Genomic DNA, 17370 nt, shown 5'->3' on the forward strand with positions numbered 1-17370 from the left:
ATGCATTAAGTTCATCAGAAAAGGCTGCACCAGCAATGTTGCCTGACTTTGCTTTGCAGCCAGTGATAGTATTCAGTGAGAGATAAAGAGATACTTTGGTGCTTCATTGTGTGGTAAATATTAGTAAAACTAGTAAGGGTGGAGAATCTGAATGATTCTGCAGTACCTACTTGATTTAAACCAACTCCAAGCTATTGGACTACATTTTTGACCTGAGACTCTGTCATGAATGCTAACTACCAAAACACACCTCACAATGTTGAATAATATGGTGGATATTTGTACTATTTTCAAATTGTATCCAATGTATTGTAATGCTTGTAATCTACTGGATTATGCTTCCAATCTGTTTTGTGCAATTGTTTTACGCTACATGGAATCAATAACTATCTTACACGGTCCTTTGGGCTATTGTGCCGAGGAATTGAATCTATTTCCAAATATTTTCTATGTACAATTCACACAAAAGCTATCTTGCGCATGCTAGATCAGGTTATTGAGTAGATTAGTGACCATTGGGAAATTGGCTTAGTTACATCTTAGTATGTCAGTCATTTGCCTAGTGCCAGATGCACATCGAGTGGCATCATCGGGTTTACTGCAATCACTTTGTGTACACCAGTAGAAATTGGCTGTTAAAAATGTTGCTCCATGCACATTTTTCCATGCACAATAAAACAAAGAGCATACCTTGCACGATAAGTAGAGAAAGGGGATTGCTCAAAGCCAACATAGACACAATGGGCTGAGTGGCCTCTTCCATCATGAGGAAACTTACTGCAACGTTTTATTTAAAAAATGGAGGCAAACTCAATAAGCCTCCTTAAAGATTGTAATTTGTCACTGTTAATGCATTTTACAGCCCTCTTGCGGTACGAATGATAAATGACCAGTTAATGCTGTTGGAAAGATCCTTCATTCATCCTCTGGGATTACCAGGGAGACCTTTCTACAGGTAAGATCTGTAACGGCCATGATTCTGTAAAACTGTACCGTATTATCAAGGTTCCTTTTAACACCCTTCATATATTCTATACGTTAACTCCTAAATGGCCTGTTACTTGCCATACCTTTAACTCATTGGAGGCCTAGTCAGTCATTATATTCCCCTTGCGGCTTTTCAGTTTTTTTAAATGATGGTACCGCTTTCAATATTTGCTTTATACATTATGGATGCATTTTCAATGGATCTTTGTTTACATTTTTTTAAATTGTCCTCAAATGACTGCAATATTTGAATAATGTATTTGGTTTTATAAGTGGGCACAATGGGGCAGCTGGTAGAGAAGCTGCCTCGCAGCACCAGAGAACCACATTCGATCCTGACCCTGGGTGCTGTTTGTGTGAAGTCTGCTCGTTCTCCCTGTGACCACATGGGTTTCCCCCCACATCCCTAAGATCTGCTGGGATGCAGGTTAATTAGTCTCAATAAATTGGCTCTAGTGTGCAGGGATGTGAAAGTGGGATAACATAGAACTAGTATGATTGAGAGATCGATGGTTGGTATGGATGTGGTAGGCAAAGTGCCTGTTTCCATACTATATCTTTCAATCGATTCAATCAATTATTTTACCGGAAAATAGCCAGTACTTTGCAGCAAAATTTAAATAAGCCCGTACAGGTTTGTAGGTTCATTTGGCTGCAGTAAAAATTGTCAATTGTCCTGAGTGTTTAGGATAGTGCTCGTGTATGGGGATCGCTGGTTGGCATGGACCTGGCGGGTCGAAGCGCCTGTGTCTCTAAACGTATGCTTTTAAATGTTGTTATTTCAGAGAGAATACCTTCCCCCATAATTAATTGACTGCATGTAACATCACAGGCAGCCTAAATTGAGATGATTATTTCTCAATCATGTTTTATGACTACTGTATATTGCTGCAAGTAACTGATTTGACTCTATTTTACCGAAGAAATTCCAACTTCTTTGCAGAGGTTGTTGTGGTTTACCTGCTCTTTGCATCTCCATTTGCCCATGTTTGACCCTCAACCCTCTAATTGAAGATGCAGTCAACTATTTGCTGTGAATAACCCAGCCACACTTCTTATTCAGTGTTTGCCACTATATTGTCAATAAACACTATAAATGCATTTTGAAGTTAATTAAGTGAGAACAAACTGTAGAGCCTGAGATTATTGAATGAATTCATTTTGAATTAGATATATTTTTAAGTATAAGTTAATCAGGGGCTATGGGAAGTGATTAGGAAAGGTAAGGCCAAAGATGTGTTAAGATTTACTATTCCATTAGTTGGAGGCTCAAAGGTCTATGTTTAATCCATCTGTTTACTGAATAATGTTCTAATTCTGCTCCTTAATACAAGAACTTGTAAGTTTGCAGGTGACACTATAAAGGTTTTATAGATATCAAGAACTACTTCAGCTGGGTAAGTGGGCTGAAGAATGGCAGTTCAAATAAGTGTAAGGTTTCATAGTGAATGGTTGGAACCTGGGGAGTGTTGTAGAAGAGAAGCACTCAGGAGTACATATATATAGTTCCCTGTAAGTGGTGTCACAGGTGGACGGGATGGACCCGACGGAATGCTTTTGGAAAATGGGTATGAAGCACTGAAGTTGGGACGTTACGTTGATGTTGTACAAGACGTTGGTGTGGGTGTATTGTGTTCAGTTTTGGTCACCCTGCTATAGGAAAGATATTATAAAGTTGGAAAGGATGCAGAAAAAGATTTACAAAGATGTTGCCAGGACTTGAGGGGGACTAAGTTGCATGGAGAGGTTGGACAGGTTTGTATTTTTTTCCTTGAAGTCTACAAAGTGATCTTACAGAGGTGTATAAAATCTTGATGGGCATGGATAGGGTCAATACTGACTTTTTCGCATGATAGGGGACTAGAGGGGATAGGTTTAAGGTGAGAAGGGAATGATTTAATGGAAATTTGAGGGAAAACTTTCTCACGTGTATGAATCAAGCCGCCATAGGAAGTGGTTGAGGCAGGTACACTGGGAACAGTCAAAAGACGTTTGGACAGTACAAAGATAGGAACGGTTTAGAGGGTTGAGGGTCAAACATGGGCAAATGGAGATGCATCTTGGTTGGCAAAGAGTTGGGCGAAGAGAATGTTTCCTTGTTCGTACAACTCTTTATGATTTTGAAAGAAATTCAGACATTTTAATCTGGATTTTTCTTACCTGATACGGTTGGTATTCAAAACTTTAAACATAAACAATAACCAAAATATTACTCCAAATGTATTTTAATTAAGGACTGATGTGTAAACTTTAAATCCAGGTTTACTTTTACTAACTTACAGCATTAACTAGGCATTACTAATAATTAATGCAATACGTGTGGCATTTAACATTTTTAAATTTTCTCTCATAGGCATATCATTTATGCTCCCAGTGCCCACAATAAGTATGCAGGAATATCCTTTCCAGGAATATATGATGCATTATTTGATATAGAAAACGCCCCAGATCAACGCAAAGCCTGGCAAGAAGTGAAAAAGCAGATTGCTATTGCTTCCTTTACAGTGCAGGCTTCTGCTGAGACATTGAAGCAAATATAATTTTATTTATTTTTGTGATTTTGAGATGCTGTGGAACCGAAACTGGACCATGAGCTGAAGATGTAGCATTGAGCCCATCCCATCTTGAATAACCATTTGAGAATATGAATGGTTCTATCAAATTAAACTGCCTTTCTATCAGAATATGCACATTATATAATCGCTCGTTCACTATATAATCTACACTGCAACTGTGCTAGTTGTAATGGCTGGTTTTAGATGGGTCATATTGAAAGTATTGTTATCAATTTGTGTATTTTGGATTTGTGAGCCTAAAGGATTGTTTTTAAATAAAAACTTTCTAATACAGTAGTTAGAAAACATTTGTTATATGTGAAGAGAAATTAGTGAGTAGACGTCAAAAATTGTAATCTAAATTCAAACGTTAGAATAGTGAAAATTTAGTTTACAATAACAATAATGCTGAAACTTGTTATTGCTGTCAATTATGTCTAACTTCAATGGAATATAAACAGCTGGTGCTGCATCCTGACTCTAAGAATGTTTATATCTTGTAGTTTCAATATATGCTACATTTTTGTGTTCTGTATCACTATCCAGAGCATGGTCTTCTCTCCTTATTTTCATTCAATCTGAGAGGAGACAAGTATTTTCCTTTTTGTCAATAAATCACGAGACCTTACATGGCTTTTGTGAAATTCCTTCCACTGGTTACATGCATGACAATTTGATTTACAGGTTTGTTCACATTTTGGAGAGCATTTAAATAATAGTCAAGTGCATCTTTACAACAGATATTCAAGATAAAAGCTTATCTGAAGTGCTGGAAATATTCAAATGCTGGAAATTCTCAAGTCAGGCAGCATTTGTGGAGAAACCCTATAAAAATTTCAGGCTCAATGACCCTTCATCAGAACTGTGAAGGTAAGTAAACAAGTCTGGGGAGGCTTTGTTGGAACGGTGTGGGTAACCATAACAGAAAGATTGGAGGATTGGGATGGAGTATTAAAGTGATAGGGAATTGGACACTGCAGCCACCCAATATGTATTTGGTTTCTCCATTGTAGAGTGCAAGAGATCTTTTTTCTAACTCTGACGAGGGGTCAGTCACCTGCAACTCCGCTTTTCTCTGTCTGCAGATTCTACTTGACTTACCTGTATGTCCAGCATCTTCCATTTTACTTTAGATTTCTAGTAATGAGGTTTCCGTCAATATGTCCAGATAAAAATTAAGAATGCCCATTGTGTGTTAAAAAAAATGCAAAATAAACAATTCTGGAGATATCTTGAAGTATCTAGCGATATTAAACTAACTGTTCATGATTCTGAAACATGCATTAATGGAAATATTTCTTAGATCAATAATTTTTCAATTCAAATTTTTTTTGTTGCATCTACCCTACTATGCAATGATCATCGTTGTTTACCTTTAAGACAGAAATTCTGGAAGAACTCAGTTAGACAAGCAATATCTGTGGAAAGAGAAACTAGTCAATGCTCCTTTCAAATATTCTGAGGTGAAGGTGATTGAGCAGGGAAAATAAGGGAGGGTTGGGCAGATGGAGCATAAAATAGGCATTGGATTGTTGGCAGGGGTGGGATGAAGTAATTTGACTCCAGGATGCCTAATTGTTAAAATGGTTAATGGAGGGTGGGTATATGGGAAGAACATCTCCTTTTCCAAAAGCTGTACTGAGAAAAATCATACAGAACTCATCTCTTCCTTTCAATCTGTTGGGAAACCCAGTGGCTCTGCGTTAAAGCTGAAATAAGAAACACTGATTTATGCATTTTAACTAATATTTAAATAAGTAACCTAACTATCAATAACAAGTTAGGAATTGAGATTACAGTCTGAGTGCAGAATTATTTCCATCAAGAATGTAATACAAATTGATTGGGAATGACCACAGGTATGGCTTAATGAATGTTTCACCAAAAGAACTTGGGAGAAAAGAGGTCCATAATAATAATTAATTTTGAAATGTTCCTGGTCCCCATACTGTTTTAACTGAAGGTAGATGAATTGATATTTTTAAATGACGTGGCTACATAAATTTCTTTCTTCATTGCAACTTTTCTTCAACATCGCACTGAAGGAATATCTCAAAGCAACCTCCAGTGCAGTCTGTCAAATTTGTGCATTCTTCATGACTGGATAGGTTTCCTCTGGGTATTCAGTTTTATCCCAAAGACATGTGGTTTGTACATTAATTGACATCCGTAATTTGACCCATATGTATCAGGAGTGGATGAGAAATAACGTGAACAGGCAATCAATGGTTGGCGTGGACTTGATGGACCAAAAAGCCCATTTCCATGCTCTATCTCTAAACTAAACTCTCAATCAAATTTTTAATTGATTTGAAGCAACATACAAAACATCAGGTGTTGTTGATATTGATACACATTCACAGTGCAGTGAGAAAAGCTGTAATTTAAATCAGTTCAACTTTTGATATCTGGCCTCTGGCAATTAATCAGTGCCTCATTCGTCCAATTTGTTTTCAAATGAATAGGGAAATTCAAATTGAATAGGGAAACTATGCGAGACCATGTCTTCATCCACATTATGAATCATATGTATGGAAAACTCTGAATTTAATTACTCCGAAGGACAAATTAACATTATTCAAAATTTTGCTTTCAATTTACTTGGCTAAGTAGTTTTAAATGTTGAATGTTAAATACCAAGTTTCCATGATTCCTGCTATCAACTGACATCAGTTTGCTTTTCGAAAGAGAAAAATTACTGCGTACCTGTAACTTTCATTTTTTCCCAATATCTTCAATATTTGAATGCCCTGATGTAAATTTCTGTAACACTCAAAACCTTGACTAATGTCATAACAAACTAAGCAGATTTTTTTTTAATGTTAGATGATTTAAACCTGAGCATCTGAAAAGGTTTCCCATGTTAAGAATCAACAGCAAATCACATCTAGTATTTGAAAAAACATTGAAGATTTTATTACATTGTTACTATTACTGTACATACTGTTTTTCTACCCTCCATCGCATTCGTACAGAAGCAAACCTGTGCAAGATCTGATCCAATTTAGGGACCATAGATTTGGTATGTGTTGGTAATTACCAAGAGTTATTTAAAGTGACAAATTAAAAACATTACAATATGTGGAATTTATATCATCGATGGAACCAACAGAATCAGGAACTTGAATTTCAACATTTTAATCCATTGTTGTTGCAAATATCTAAGAACAAAGAGTATTCAGCCCAACCAGTCTGAAGAAGGGTCCTGACCCAAAGCATTACCTATCCATTTTCTCCAGAAAAGCTGCCTGAATTACTGAGTTGCTCTGGCATTCTGGGTCTTTTGTAAACCAGCATCTGCAGTTCTTTGTTGCAACAGTCAAATTAACCCGTGCTCAGTCTACAGAAGTGATCCTGAGCTACTGGTAGCTTGCTCTTTAATTCACTTCCCATTCACACACTGACCTTTGGCTGTGGCCTCGTGTATTAATGAAGACGCCTTTCACAAGCTCAATAAAAATCAGCGGATCTTCCATCTGGCCACAGTGCAGGATTTAATTGTGCTATTATAGGAAACTCAAGCTTGCTCTGTATGGGGATTGGCTATTTTTCTGTCATCCTTTATTTGCATGGTCAACTATACAACCATAGCAACACATTACACAAATGAGGTGAATCTTAACTACCCAATTATTTCACCTTGGTGAAATTCATTTTGTTCCATCTATTACTCTTCCCCCATATTCTCTGCTAGTTGGACCAACTTGTTTTTCTCTCTGTTCCGATAATATTTATTTCTATAGAAGGATTACGTTTTTAAATCCATAATTTTTGTTGCATTATATTATCTTCTATTCCCACCCTATTTCAGAGCCCTTCAATGAAAGCTGTTTTTTACATCTGCGGAATTCAACTTAAAAAGTCTAGGAAAAAATTGAATGAATTATTTCACAGGAATAAAATGTGATTTAATGAAGGCATGTAAAACATTCTGATAGATGAGCATTAAAGATGATATTTCATTAGTCACTGAGGATGTTATAGCTTTGGGGCATTTTACAATGTGCTGGATAATGGAGTTACATAGGTTACACAATGCAAGTCTATGCAGCTTAAAACTACAGTAGGATATGGAACAATGGTCTTCCTCCACAGTATGCACCAAAAATAAAGCAACCAGTTAATGAAAATTTTGGATTTCCAAAATGAAACAGAATGCAAGCGAATCTCGCAAACTAATTTTAACAATGCGTTCTCAACTCCATCTCATTCATGTCCCATTTTGCATTCCTATATTGTTCCCAGTTTAATTCAGTTTTCATCACTTGATTCCTGCAGCTCTGCTTCTTTCGGAGGCTCAGGTGGAGGTAGATCAAGCCGAGCCCATAATACCGGTTCAGCTTTCTTCATTGTAATTTCAATCTTCGCAGATGTCATACTCATTTGACTCTTACTAACATCAATGACCTTGAGTGTAAAAGAGCACAAAGTGGGATAAAAAAATCACCGCCATAAATAGAAACCATAAATTTAAAAGAATCAATATACTGTGGTGCAAGTCACAATTTTTAATCGTGACTGAGCCAAATATCTAGTTGTTAACTAGAACAAAAGCAGAAGCAATTTTGATAATAATGAATTAAATGCAGAGGTTGTTGAGAATAACCTTCAAACCAAGACTAGCCAAGGAAGGGAGTCAGAGAAACAAGTTTGTCGCCTGGGCCAAAGATAACAGCTCTAGTAGAAGCAATGATCAATAGAGGGCATGATAGATCATTGAGACTGGAATGCAGACAGCAGACAGGCAAAGGAAAGTGGTGCAGAAGTATAACTGGACGTCCAGTGTATTCATGTTTGATGTAGCTAAGGCCAGTGTATTAATGAAAGAATTAAGGGCTGCAGCTAGATCTTTGGTAGACTCTGTCTTACAGTAGAGTAGTATACAGAAAAGTCATTGGGTAGGATTATTCAATTGTAGCCAGATAAAAATAAGACAGACCAATTCAGCTAAGCAAAAGAGAACACTAGAAAAAGATGCCATGTGCATTAAGGTTTATTTTGCTCAATCCTTATATTAGGGAAACTAATCCCTAATTCTATCAAAATGAAATTATGGTAGCATCAATTTAGAATAAATTACACAAATTAGCTGAAATATTTTAAAAGTTTGGTGCAGTGAGTTAGTCAACGGAAGGCAAAAATGTTGTTCTAGTTTTGCATGTCTGTACTTACACCCCATAAGTTTAATCTCTGTTCAAATTTCTGATCCCTTTCAAATAAAATGTGGATGTTCAGCTGTAATATCAAAAACAGTTATATTAATCTGCAGTATTGAATATAATGCAATGTACATCTTAAAGAATTGTGACTTTTAAACAGCTTTTAAATACTGTATCGATGATAAATCTTTGAAATGTGGAAAAGGAACTAGATATCAAACTAATCAATATTAACAATTTGTTGATTACCAAAGGCCATACCCTCAGCAACACATGTGTGTTTGTCATGGTGTTCCAAGGTCAGTAAATGCAATTAACAAAATGTGACAAGTGTGCTGAATTTACTTACTCAATTAGAATAAGAAACACACTTGATGAGGGACTGGTTATGTAATTCTCAACTGAAAACAGCCAGCCACAAGATGCAACAGTCAACTAAGATTCAATTACCAAATCTCCTCAATTCCACCATGCTGCGAGTCATTAGGTCCAGACTTTTTATTCGGCACTCCATAAAAACATTGCAGGGACTCACAAGACTGGGACCAGCATTCTGGTAGGCAGGTTTGCCAATGCTACACAGGTGGTTTTAAACTAAACTAAATAGCGGGGGATGCGCCAAATGGGATAGACAAGGATGGAGTTGAAGGGAGAGAGAGTATAGGAAAAGTTAAGAAAGACCCCAGAATTAATGCGACAGAAAGCTCACGAAGGGATAGGAGAGAATGGCCGTGCAATAGGAATCGATGTGAAAGGTGAGATGAGCGATGGATTAAAATTATTATATATGAATGCGTGTTATAAGAAGTAAAGGGGATGAGCTTGATGCTCAGTTAAAGATTGGTAGATATGACATTGTGGGGATTACAGACACAAAGCTGCAGGAGAATCGAGACTGGGAACTGAATATTCAGGATTATTCGTCCTGTAGAAAGGACAGGCAGGTGGGCAGAGGAGGTGGGGTAGCTCTGTTGGTGAGGGGTGACATAGGGACTGACGATGTAGAGTCACTGTGGATAGAGTTGAGGAATTGTAAAGGTAAGAAGACACTAATGGGAGTTATCTGCAGGCCTCCAAACAGTAGCCTGGATAGAGGGTGTAAGTTACAGCAGGAGTTAAAACTGGCATGTAACAAAGGTAATCCCACTGGTTATGCGGGATTTCAATATGCAGGTAGACTGGGAAAATCAGGTTGGTTCTGGACCCCAAGAAAGTGAGTTTGTAGAGCGCCTCCGAGATGGATTCCTAGAGCTGTTTGGACTGGAGTCCACCAGAGAGAAGGCAATTCTGGATTTAGTGTTGTCCAATGAATCAGATTTAATAAGGGAACTCAAGGTAAAGGAACCACTTGGCGGTAGTGACCATAATATGATTAGTTTTAATCTGCAATTTAAGAGGGAGAAGGTTAAATTAGAAGTGTCAGTGTTGCAGTTGAACAAAGGGGACTATAAAGGCATGAGAGAAGAGTTGGCCAAGGTCGACTGGAAAAGGATCCTAGCAGGAATGACGGTGGAACAGCAATGGCAGGAATTTCTGAACATAATCCAGAAGTTATAGGACCATTTCATTCCAAAGAGGAAGAAAGATTCTAAGGGGAGTAAGAGGCAAGGGAAGTTAGGGATGGAATAAAACTAAAAGAAAAGATGTATAACATAGCAAAGAGTAGCGGGAAGCCAGAGGATTGGGTAACTTTCAAAGGACAACAGAAGGTAACAAAACGGGCAATACGGGCTGAAAAGATGAATATGAGGGGAAGCTGGCCAAGAATATAAAGGACAGTAAAAGCTTCTTTAGGTATGTTAAGAGAAAAAGATTAGTAAAGCCAAATGTGGGTCCCTTGAAGGCAGAAACGGGTGGAATTATGCGTAACAAGGAAATGGCAGAAGAGTTGAACAGGTACTTCGGATCTGTCTTCACTAAGGAAGACGCAATCTCCCAGATGTACTAGAGGACAGAGCATGTAGGGAGACAGAGGAACTGAAAGAAAATTGCATTAGGCGAGAAATAGTTTTGGGTAGACTGATGGGACTGAAGGCTGATAAATCCCCAGGGTACTCAAGGAGGCGGCTTTAGAAATCACGGAAGCATTGGTGATCATTTTCTAATGTTCAATTGATTCAGGATCAGTTCCTGTGGATTGGAGGGTAGCTAATGTTATCCCACTTTTCCAGAAAGGAGCGGGAGAGAGAAAACAGGGAATTATAGACCAGTTAGCCTGACATTGGTGGGGGGGAAGATGCTGGAGACAATTATTAAAGAGGTGATAACAGCGTATTTGGATAGCAGTAAAAGGATTGGTCCAAGTCAGCATGGATTTATGAAGGGGAAATGTTTGACTAATCTTTGGGAATTTTTTGAGGATGTGACAAGTAAAATGGATGAAGGAGAACCAGTGGAAGTAGTGTATCTAGACTTTCAGAAAGCCTTTGATAAGGTCCCACGTGGGAGATTGATGTGCAAAATTAGAGCACAAGGTACTGGGGGTAGGTTATTGACATGGATAGAGAATTGGTTGGCAGACAGGAAGCAAAGAGCAGGAGTAAACGGGTCCTTTTCAGAATGGCAGGCAGTGGCGAGTGGAGTGCCGCAAGGCATGGTGCTGGGGCCGCAACTATTTACAATATATCTTAATGATTTGGATGACGGAATTAGAAGTAACACTAGCAAGTTTGCAGATGACACAAAGCTGGGTGGCAGTGTGAACTGCGAAGAGGATGTTAGGAAGTTGCAGGGTGACTTAGACAGGTTGAGTGAGTGGGCAAATGCGTGGCAGATGCGGTGTAATGTAGATAAATGTGAGGTTATCCACTTTGGCAGCAAAAACAAAGAGACAGATTATTATCTCAATGGTGTCAGATTAGATAAAGGGGAAGTGCAACGAGACCTGGGTGTCCTTGTACACCAGTCACTGAGAGCAAGCGTGCAGGTACAGCAGGCAGTGAAGCTAATGGCATGTTGGCCTTCACAACGAGAGGATTTGTGAAAAGGAGCAAAGAGGTCCTTTTGCAGTTGTATAGGGCCCTGGTGAGACCACATCTGGAGTATTGTGTGCAGTTTTGGTCTCCTAATTTGGGGAAGGACGTCCTTGCTATTGAGGCAGTACAGCGTAGACTCACGAGGTTAATCCCTGGGATGTCGGGACTGTCATAAGGAAAGATTGGAAAGATGGCTTGTATTCACTGGAGTTTCGAAGGATGAGAGGGGATCTTGTAGCGACAAATAAAATTATAAAAGGGCTGGACAAGCTAGATGCAGGAAAAATGTTCTCAATGTTGGGGGAGTCCAGAACCAGGGGCCACAGTCTAAGAATAAAGGGGAGGCCATTTAAAACTGAGGTCTTCTTCTTGTGTTTGAGGCAGCAGAAATTATGTAACGCCCTCCAGGCACTGTAGCCAGTGCAAAGTGCTGTTGTCAAGGGCCGTGAGGTCTACCCCTCCACCAGGAGGACAGTGCAGTCGAAAATGACGTGCTGCGCTGTTTGTTGGTCTGCTCCACCTACGCAGGCTGCTGATGGACGCAACCCCCAACAATGCATGTTGGCATTGAACCGGCCGACACCTGTGCGGAGCCGGTTTAGGGCGACCCACTCGTTGCGGGGCATGTCCGAGCTGGGTGGGGCTGTGGTGTTCGGTATGACAGTGAATTAAGGAGGTCGCGATGTCTGTTCCCAGCTGGTTCTCCATGCTCCTAGTATGTTGAAACCAGAGCCACAGAGGGTCACTGCATGACGGGAGAAAGCGTGACGAGGTGACAGGAGATCCGTCGTAGGGCGTAGGCAGCCAATGATGATCCGCATGGTGTAGTTGAGGGTGGCGTCTAGCTTGCTGGTATGAGCGTAGCGGCACCATGCTGGGGCAGCGTACTCAGCGGCGTTGTACACGAGTGCAAGAGCACTGGTTCGAAGAGTACATGTCCTGGCGCCCCATGACGATCTGGCCAAGCAACGCAGGAGGTTGTTCCATGCCGAGACTTTAGCACGGAGAGCTTCAAGGTGTTGCTTGTAGGTCAGCTGCTGCTCTAGTTTCACACCGAGGTATGTAGGAAATGGGTTGTAGGGTAGGGGTGACGGTTAGCTGGCATTGAGCTTCCTTGTTGTTCAGGTGAAAGGCCGTTGCGGTGGTTTTTGCCATATTCAGTTTTAGTCTCCAGGTCTTAAGGTAGCCCGCGACAAGTTCCATATCCGCCGAGAGCACATCCTCAACATTTGACCAGCTCTTGTCCGAGTGCAGTAGGGCCAAGTCATCTGCGTATCCATACTAGCGCGAGATCGCTGATATAGAGATTGAAGAGTATAGGGGCCAGTACCGAGGTTTGGGGGACTCCGTTTCTTAGGCGTCGCAGTCGGCTAGATTGTCCATCGAGGGTCTTGAGTACAAAACTGCGGTTGGCAAGGAACCGCACTAAATGACGGTCAGGGATGGTTCGGAGGAGCTTCAAGATCTGGTGCCACACAGTATCATAAGTGGCAGTGAGGTCCACCAGTGTGATGCCTGCCTTGTGACCCTTTTTGAAACTGTCTTCGATGTCATTGGTCAGCTTGACTATTTGGTGGGTGGTGCAGCATCCACGCCGAAATCCGGCTTGTTCAGCAGGTAGTTGAGGGTCAACGATTGGATCGAGCCTGGCCAGGAGAAGCTATTCGAGGAGCTTGTATGGGACACAGAGGAGTGAGATGGGCCAATAGTTCCTTGGGTCGTCCGCAGGCTTGTTTGGTTTTGGTAGTGCAATGACGGTGGCTTTCCGCCAGATCTTCGGAATGGACTGACTAATGAGGCAAGAGGAGTAAAACTCACGGAGCCAAGCCAGGCATTTAGGACCGCAGTGTTTCAGGAATTCTGGGGCGATGTTATCAGGACCCTGAGCTTTTCCACATTTCAGTTGAGAGATGACAGAAGAAAGTTCTGCAGAGGAAAAGGGTGCTGACAGGTGCCCATCAGCGCCTGGAGCTTTCCAAAGATTAATGGATTCCTGTTTGACAGAACAAGTATGGTTCTTCTCCGCGTCTTTGGAGTGGCCATTGGCCAGGAACTGGTGAGCGATGGAGTTGGCCGTGACAGGGCAATGCTTCGACCGGTGAGGTGATTGAAGGTCTTCCACGCCACCCTACTGGAGTGTGTGAAGTCGATTCCTTGGACTGTCTCTTCCCACCGCTCTCTGCGCTTCTTGTCAAGGCAGTTTGTCAGTTCCGCAGCCTTCGAGGCAGCCTCTTCGCCAGGGTCAGCGTGCAGGAATGCGTCGTAGCATGCGTCACACTCTTCATCCCATGTGGGGATGTACCGGCGATGATAGTCAACGGTGAGTTGAGAACTGAGGTGAGAAGAAGCTTTTTCACCTAGAGAGTTGTGAATTTGTGGAATTCTCTGCCACAGAAGGCAGTAGAGGTCACTGAATGAATTTAAAAGAGTTAGATAGAGCACTAGGGCTTAGCGGAATCAAGGGATATGGGGAGACAAAGGTTACTGATTGTGGATGATCACAATGAATGGCGTGCTAGCTCGAAGGGCCTAACGGCCTCCTCCTGCACCTATTTTCTATGTTTCTAAGACAGTACCGCTTACAACAGAGGTACAGATCTCAACTGAAGCAGACTACCCTTGAATAAAAACAATTTTAAATTTCGCCTTTTCATGCCAATGCTATGCAAGGGCACAATGCATATTCTAAATATCAACTACTGTAATTACATAATTCATTGTGTTTGCATAATATAACAGATGGCAAAACTTCAGGCAAGTGCCTCTAGCTTTACTTATTTAAAAAATATCTTAATCTGCTGTCTAATTTCAAATACTACAGGTTGAACACCGATATTCTGGCCTACCCCTATAATCCGGATGAAATTACGAGAGCTCAGTTGAAATTCCGCAAGCGATCACAGATGGCATGGCGCTCTTTCCGGTCGTGTCCCTTTGGTCATTAAAGAATCAATTATGCTCTCAATCTTCTCTCCTAATAGTTCGCAAAGACAATCCAGTAAACCCTTGTTTTAATGACCCCTTTATAACAGATGTCGGATATAGCGAAAGGGCATGCCAACCCATCCCCGGCTCGCACTGTCTCCCTGCTATTTAGAGCCCCGGCTTCCAACCACGCTCTCGAAGAAAGCACTGTCCCCAAGAGCTCCAACATCAGCCGTGACAACAGCCTTGTCACTGGAATGTGCGGTCGGTGTAGAAGGGCTTACTGGTACACTTTGCGAGTCAGGAGTGGGGTCGGAAGCCAGAGCTCTAAACGGCTGGGGAGACGGGGATAGGTTGGCAGGGCATTTCATTCACATTCAGTTTACATTTTATTCAAGTTTCTGGCACTCTATGATGCTTTAGAGAGACAGAGGGGTGTCATTAGCGGACCAGGGGTGTACTGTCATTTCATTATCACGTGACCTCTTTTGGTCCAGAAAAAAGATAATCCAGAAAGGCTCTGGAACCAAGGGTGCTGAAAAATCAGTCAGTGTTCAACCTGTACTATTCTATCTTCACCATATGGATAGGCATGTCTCTGTCCACTTCTATGGTTTATTGAAACCACCATCTTAGTGTTCAATTTAAAATCCAAGTCATGATGGCAATTATTTGTTTCTTTCCTCACAAACATTTACATGACAAGAACACATGCCTACTGCGTACCTTAAATCCTCTTGCTTGACCTGCACTTGAAAGATAAGTTGTTTTAGCAGCAAAAGGGTTAGGACCCAAGAAAATAAATTTATGTTAACTGGAATAATAGCAAAGGCAACAAGGTTTTTTTTGTTTGTTTTTACGCAGAAGACTCTATCTGGAATGCACTGAGTATTAATAACTTTCAAAAAGGATAAACAGTTGAAGGAAAAATTTAATCTTATCACGAATGAGCTATGGAGGGAGGCACATAAAGGTATGACTGGGTGAACTGCCAGTATCATTCAATGCTAATGCTATATGAACATAAATTTAAAAAAGTTAAAATTTAATGGCAGTTCCTATGATTGAATTTAACTCCTTAGATTGAATAAACATTAAAGATTAAACATAGCAACTGTGTACATCTGTCGTTCTGTGGATTATTTAAATAACCAAGTATATTTTATTATGGCAATAAAGTTCAATAATCATCACTGCCATTCATTTCTATCATCTAGAATTAAGAGATTCAGCACTAGCTTGCCATGATCCATAATGGCATTAAAATACAATTATGCTTTGATTTCCTTGATCAACCACATTTCTAGCTTCAGTTACGCTGTTGTGTAGAATGAAACAACATTCCCAAAGACTTCCCAAAATGAATAGGAAACAAAATAAATGAATGTGTATTTTTCTTTTCACTCTTTATGGTTTCCAGAGTGAAAACAGATACCGAACCTAAACCAACAACCTTTTTGATTATACTGGGGAGCATGACACAGGGACACAGGACACACTTTATACCCATATTGAATTGTATATTTCAAATAAAATTATGAAATTAGAGGATTTTTCATTACTTTGGCTTAAGTTGAAATAGTTGAAACCAAAGTGTTTTTTTTTGTAAAAGGTGGCTATTTATCCATGGAAGAGAAAAAGTCAATGAAACATTGTCAACCCAATGTGTTAAAAATTTATTTCCACAGATGCTGCTGACTGTTTCCAGTAGATAGTGTTTATTTCAGATTCCCTGTATCAATTTTTATTTTCAATTTAATGTTATTAACTGGTAGTACATGTTGAATACTTGAGTGGTTCTAGTAACATCAATCTTAAAGTCGTCTTACTGCTAAAGTTAGAAAACAAGACATGGAGGCTTTATATGACAATACATTTTGTGAACAAAAAAAGTACAGAGAAGGCATCAGTTTTAATTTAAATCAAAATCATTGTAAAATATGTAATTGCACATACCACTGTGCTGTTAGCTTCAACATAACTCTGTTCTGGGATGGAGTTTTTGGCATAAATAGTGATTATGATTTGTCCTCCAGTTTGGTGCCAATCATGTCGACATGGTATAAATTTATTGCCCTGTAAAAATAAAGACAACAAAAACAAAAAAGAAAATTGAGCCAGATATATTTTGCTTTTTGTTCAAAGCAACCATATAGTTATAATCAATATGCTCAAAAATCTGACCAGCCTCCATTCTTAAAAAGGAAAATGCAAATTCTCCAAGTTGCATGGGATCCTAGATAGTACTGAAGTGCTACCAAAAAGGGACTTCTTACATGAAAATACTACATGAGAATGATACAAACCCTGCTTTCAACCCGTTACCCAAAAACTACATGGCAGTGCACTGATGTTTTAAGCTGGTAGGATAGTTTAACGTTTGGTGTCTCATGGTCATAAATGACTGAAGATTCAATACCTCCATTCCAATCTCATCTCCCCACTGCCAAAGGAGGTTAAGCAATGTTCCCTTTCATAAATAATACAGTAAGTGGGCAGGTCTAACCATCAAGGCCTTCAACAATTCAAAAATCCTGCAATCAACCATCACAAAATTTAGATTTAAATAATACTCTTCTTGGATTTTTCCTTTCATTAGATTATCAGGTTCATCAGCATATTTCCTGCATTGTTTTGATTAAGTTCATGCATTTATGCTATAGTTTACTAAGGTATGAGCACATCTGTGTCAAAGCTCCATTTCACATTAAGTTTGAATAATGAGTTGCATTATCAAGCCCAGGCATCCTTCAGGATCTTCATCCATGA

The 17370-nt window shown here is 39.9% G+C and overlaps 2 protein-coding genes across 2 annotated transcripts in view; one reads left to right on the top strand and one right to left on the bottom strand.

The window, feature by feature from the left end:
* Positions 1–4161, top strand: part of naalad2 (N-acetylated alpha-linked acidic dipeptidase 2) — a 60189-nt gene extending 56028 nt beyond the window's left edge. Inside the window, exons 18-19 of the mRNA XM_078403135.1 lie at positions 863–955; positions 3341–4161. Coding sequence (XP_078259261.1) covers positions 863–955; positions 3341–3527 — 280 coding nt within the window. The 3' untranslated portion in view covers positions 3528–4161. The remainder of the gene's footprint in view (positions 1–862; positions 956–3340) is intronic.
* A 2298-nt stretch (positions 4162–6459) lies between these two features.
* chordc1b (cysteine and histidine-rich domain (CHORD) containing 1b) overlaps positions 6460–17370 on the bottom strand; it is a 32861-nt gene continuing 21950 nt past the window's right edge. The window contains exons 9-11 of the mRNA XM_078402693.1: positions 16558–16677; positions 8715–8777; positions 6460–7949 (exon numbers count right to left, since the gene is read on the bottom strand). Coding sequence (XP_078258819.1) covers positions 7794–7949; positions 8715–8777; positions 16558–16677 — 339 coding nt within the window. The 3' untranslated portion in view covers positions 6460–7793. The remainder of the gene's footprint in view (positions 7950–8714; positions 8778–16557; positions 16678–17370) is intronic.

The sequence above is a fragment of the Rhinoraja longicauda genome, chromosome 7, assembly GCF_053455715.1.
Source record: "Rhinoraja longicauda isolate Sanriku21f chromosome 7, sRhiLon1.1, whole genome shotgun sequence".
Taxonomy (NCBI): domain Eukaryota; kingdom Metazoa; phylum Chordata; class Chondrichthyes; order Rajiformes; family Arhynchobatidae; genus Rhinoraja; species Rhinoraja longicauda.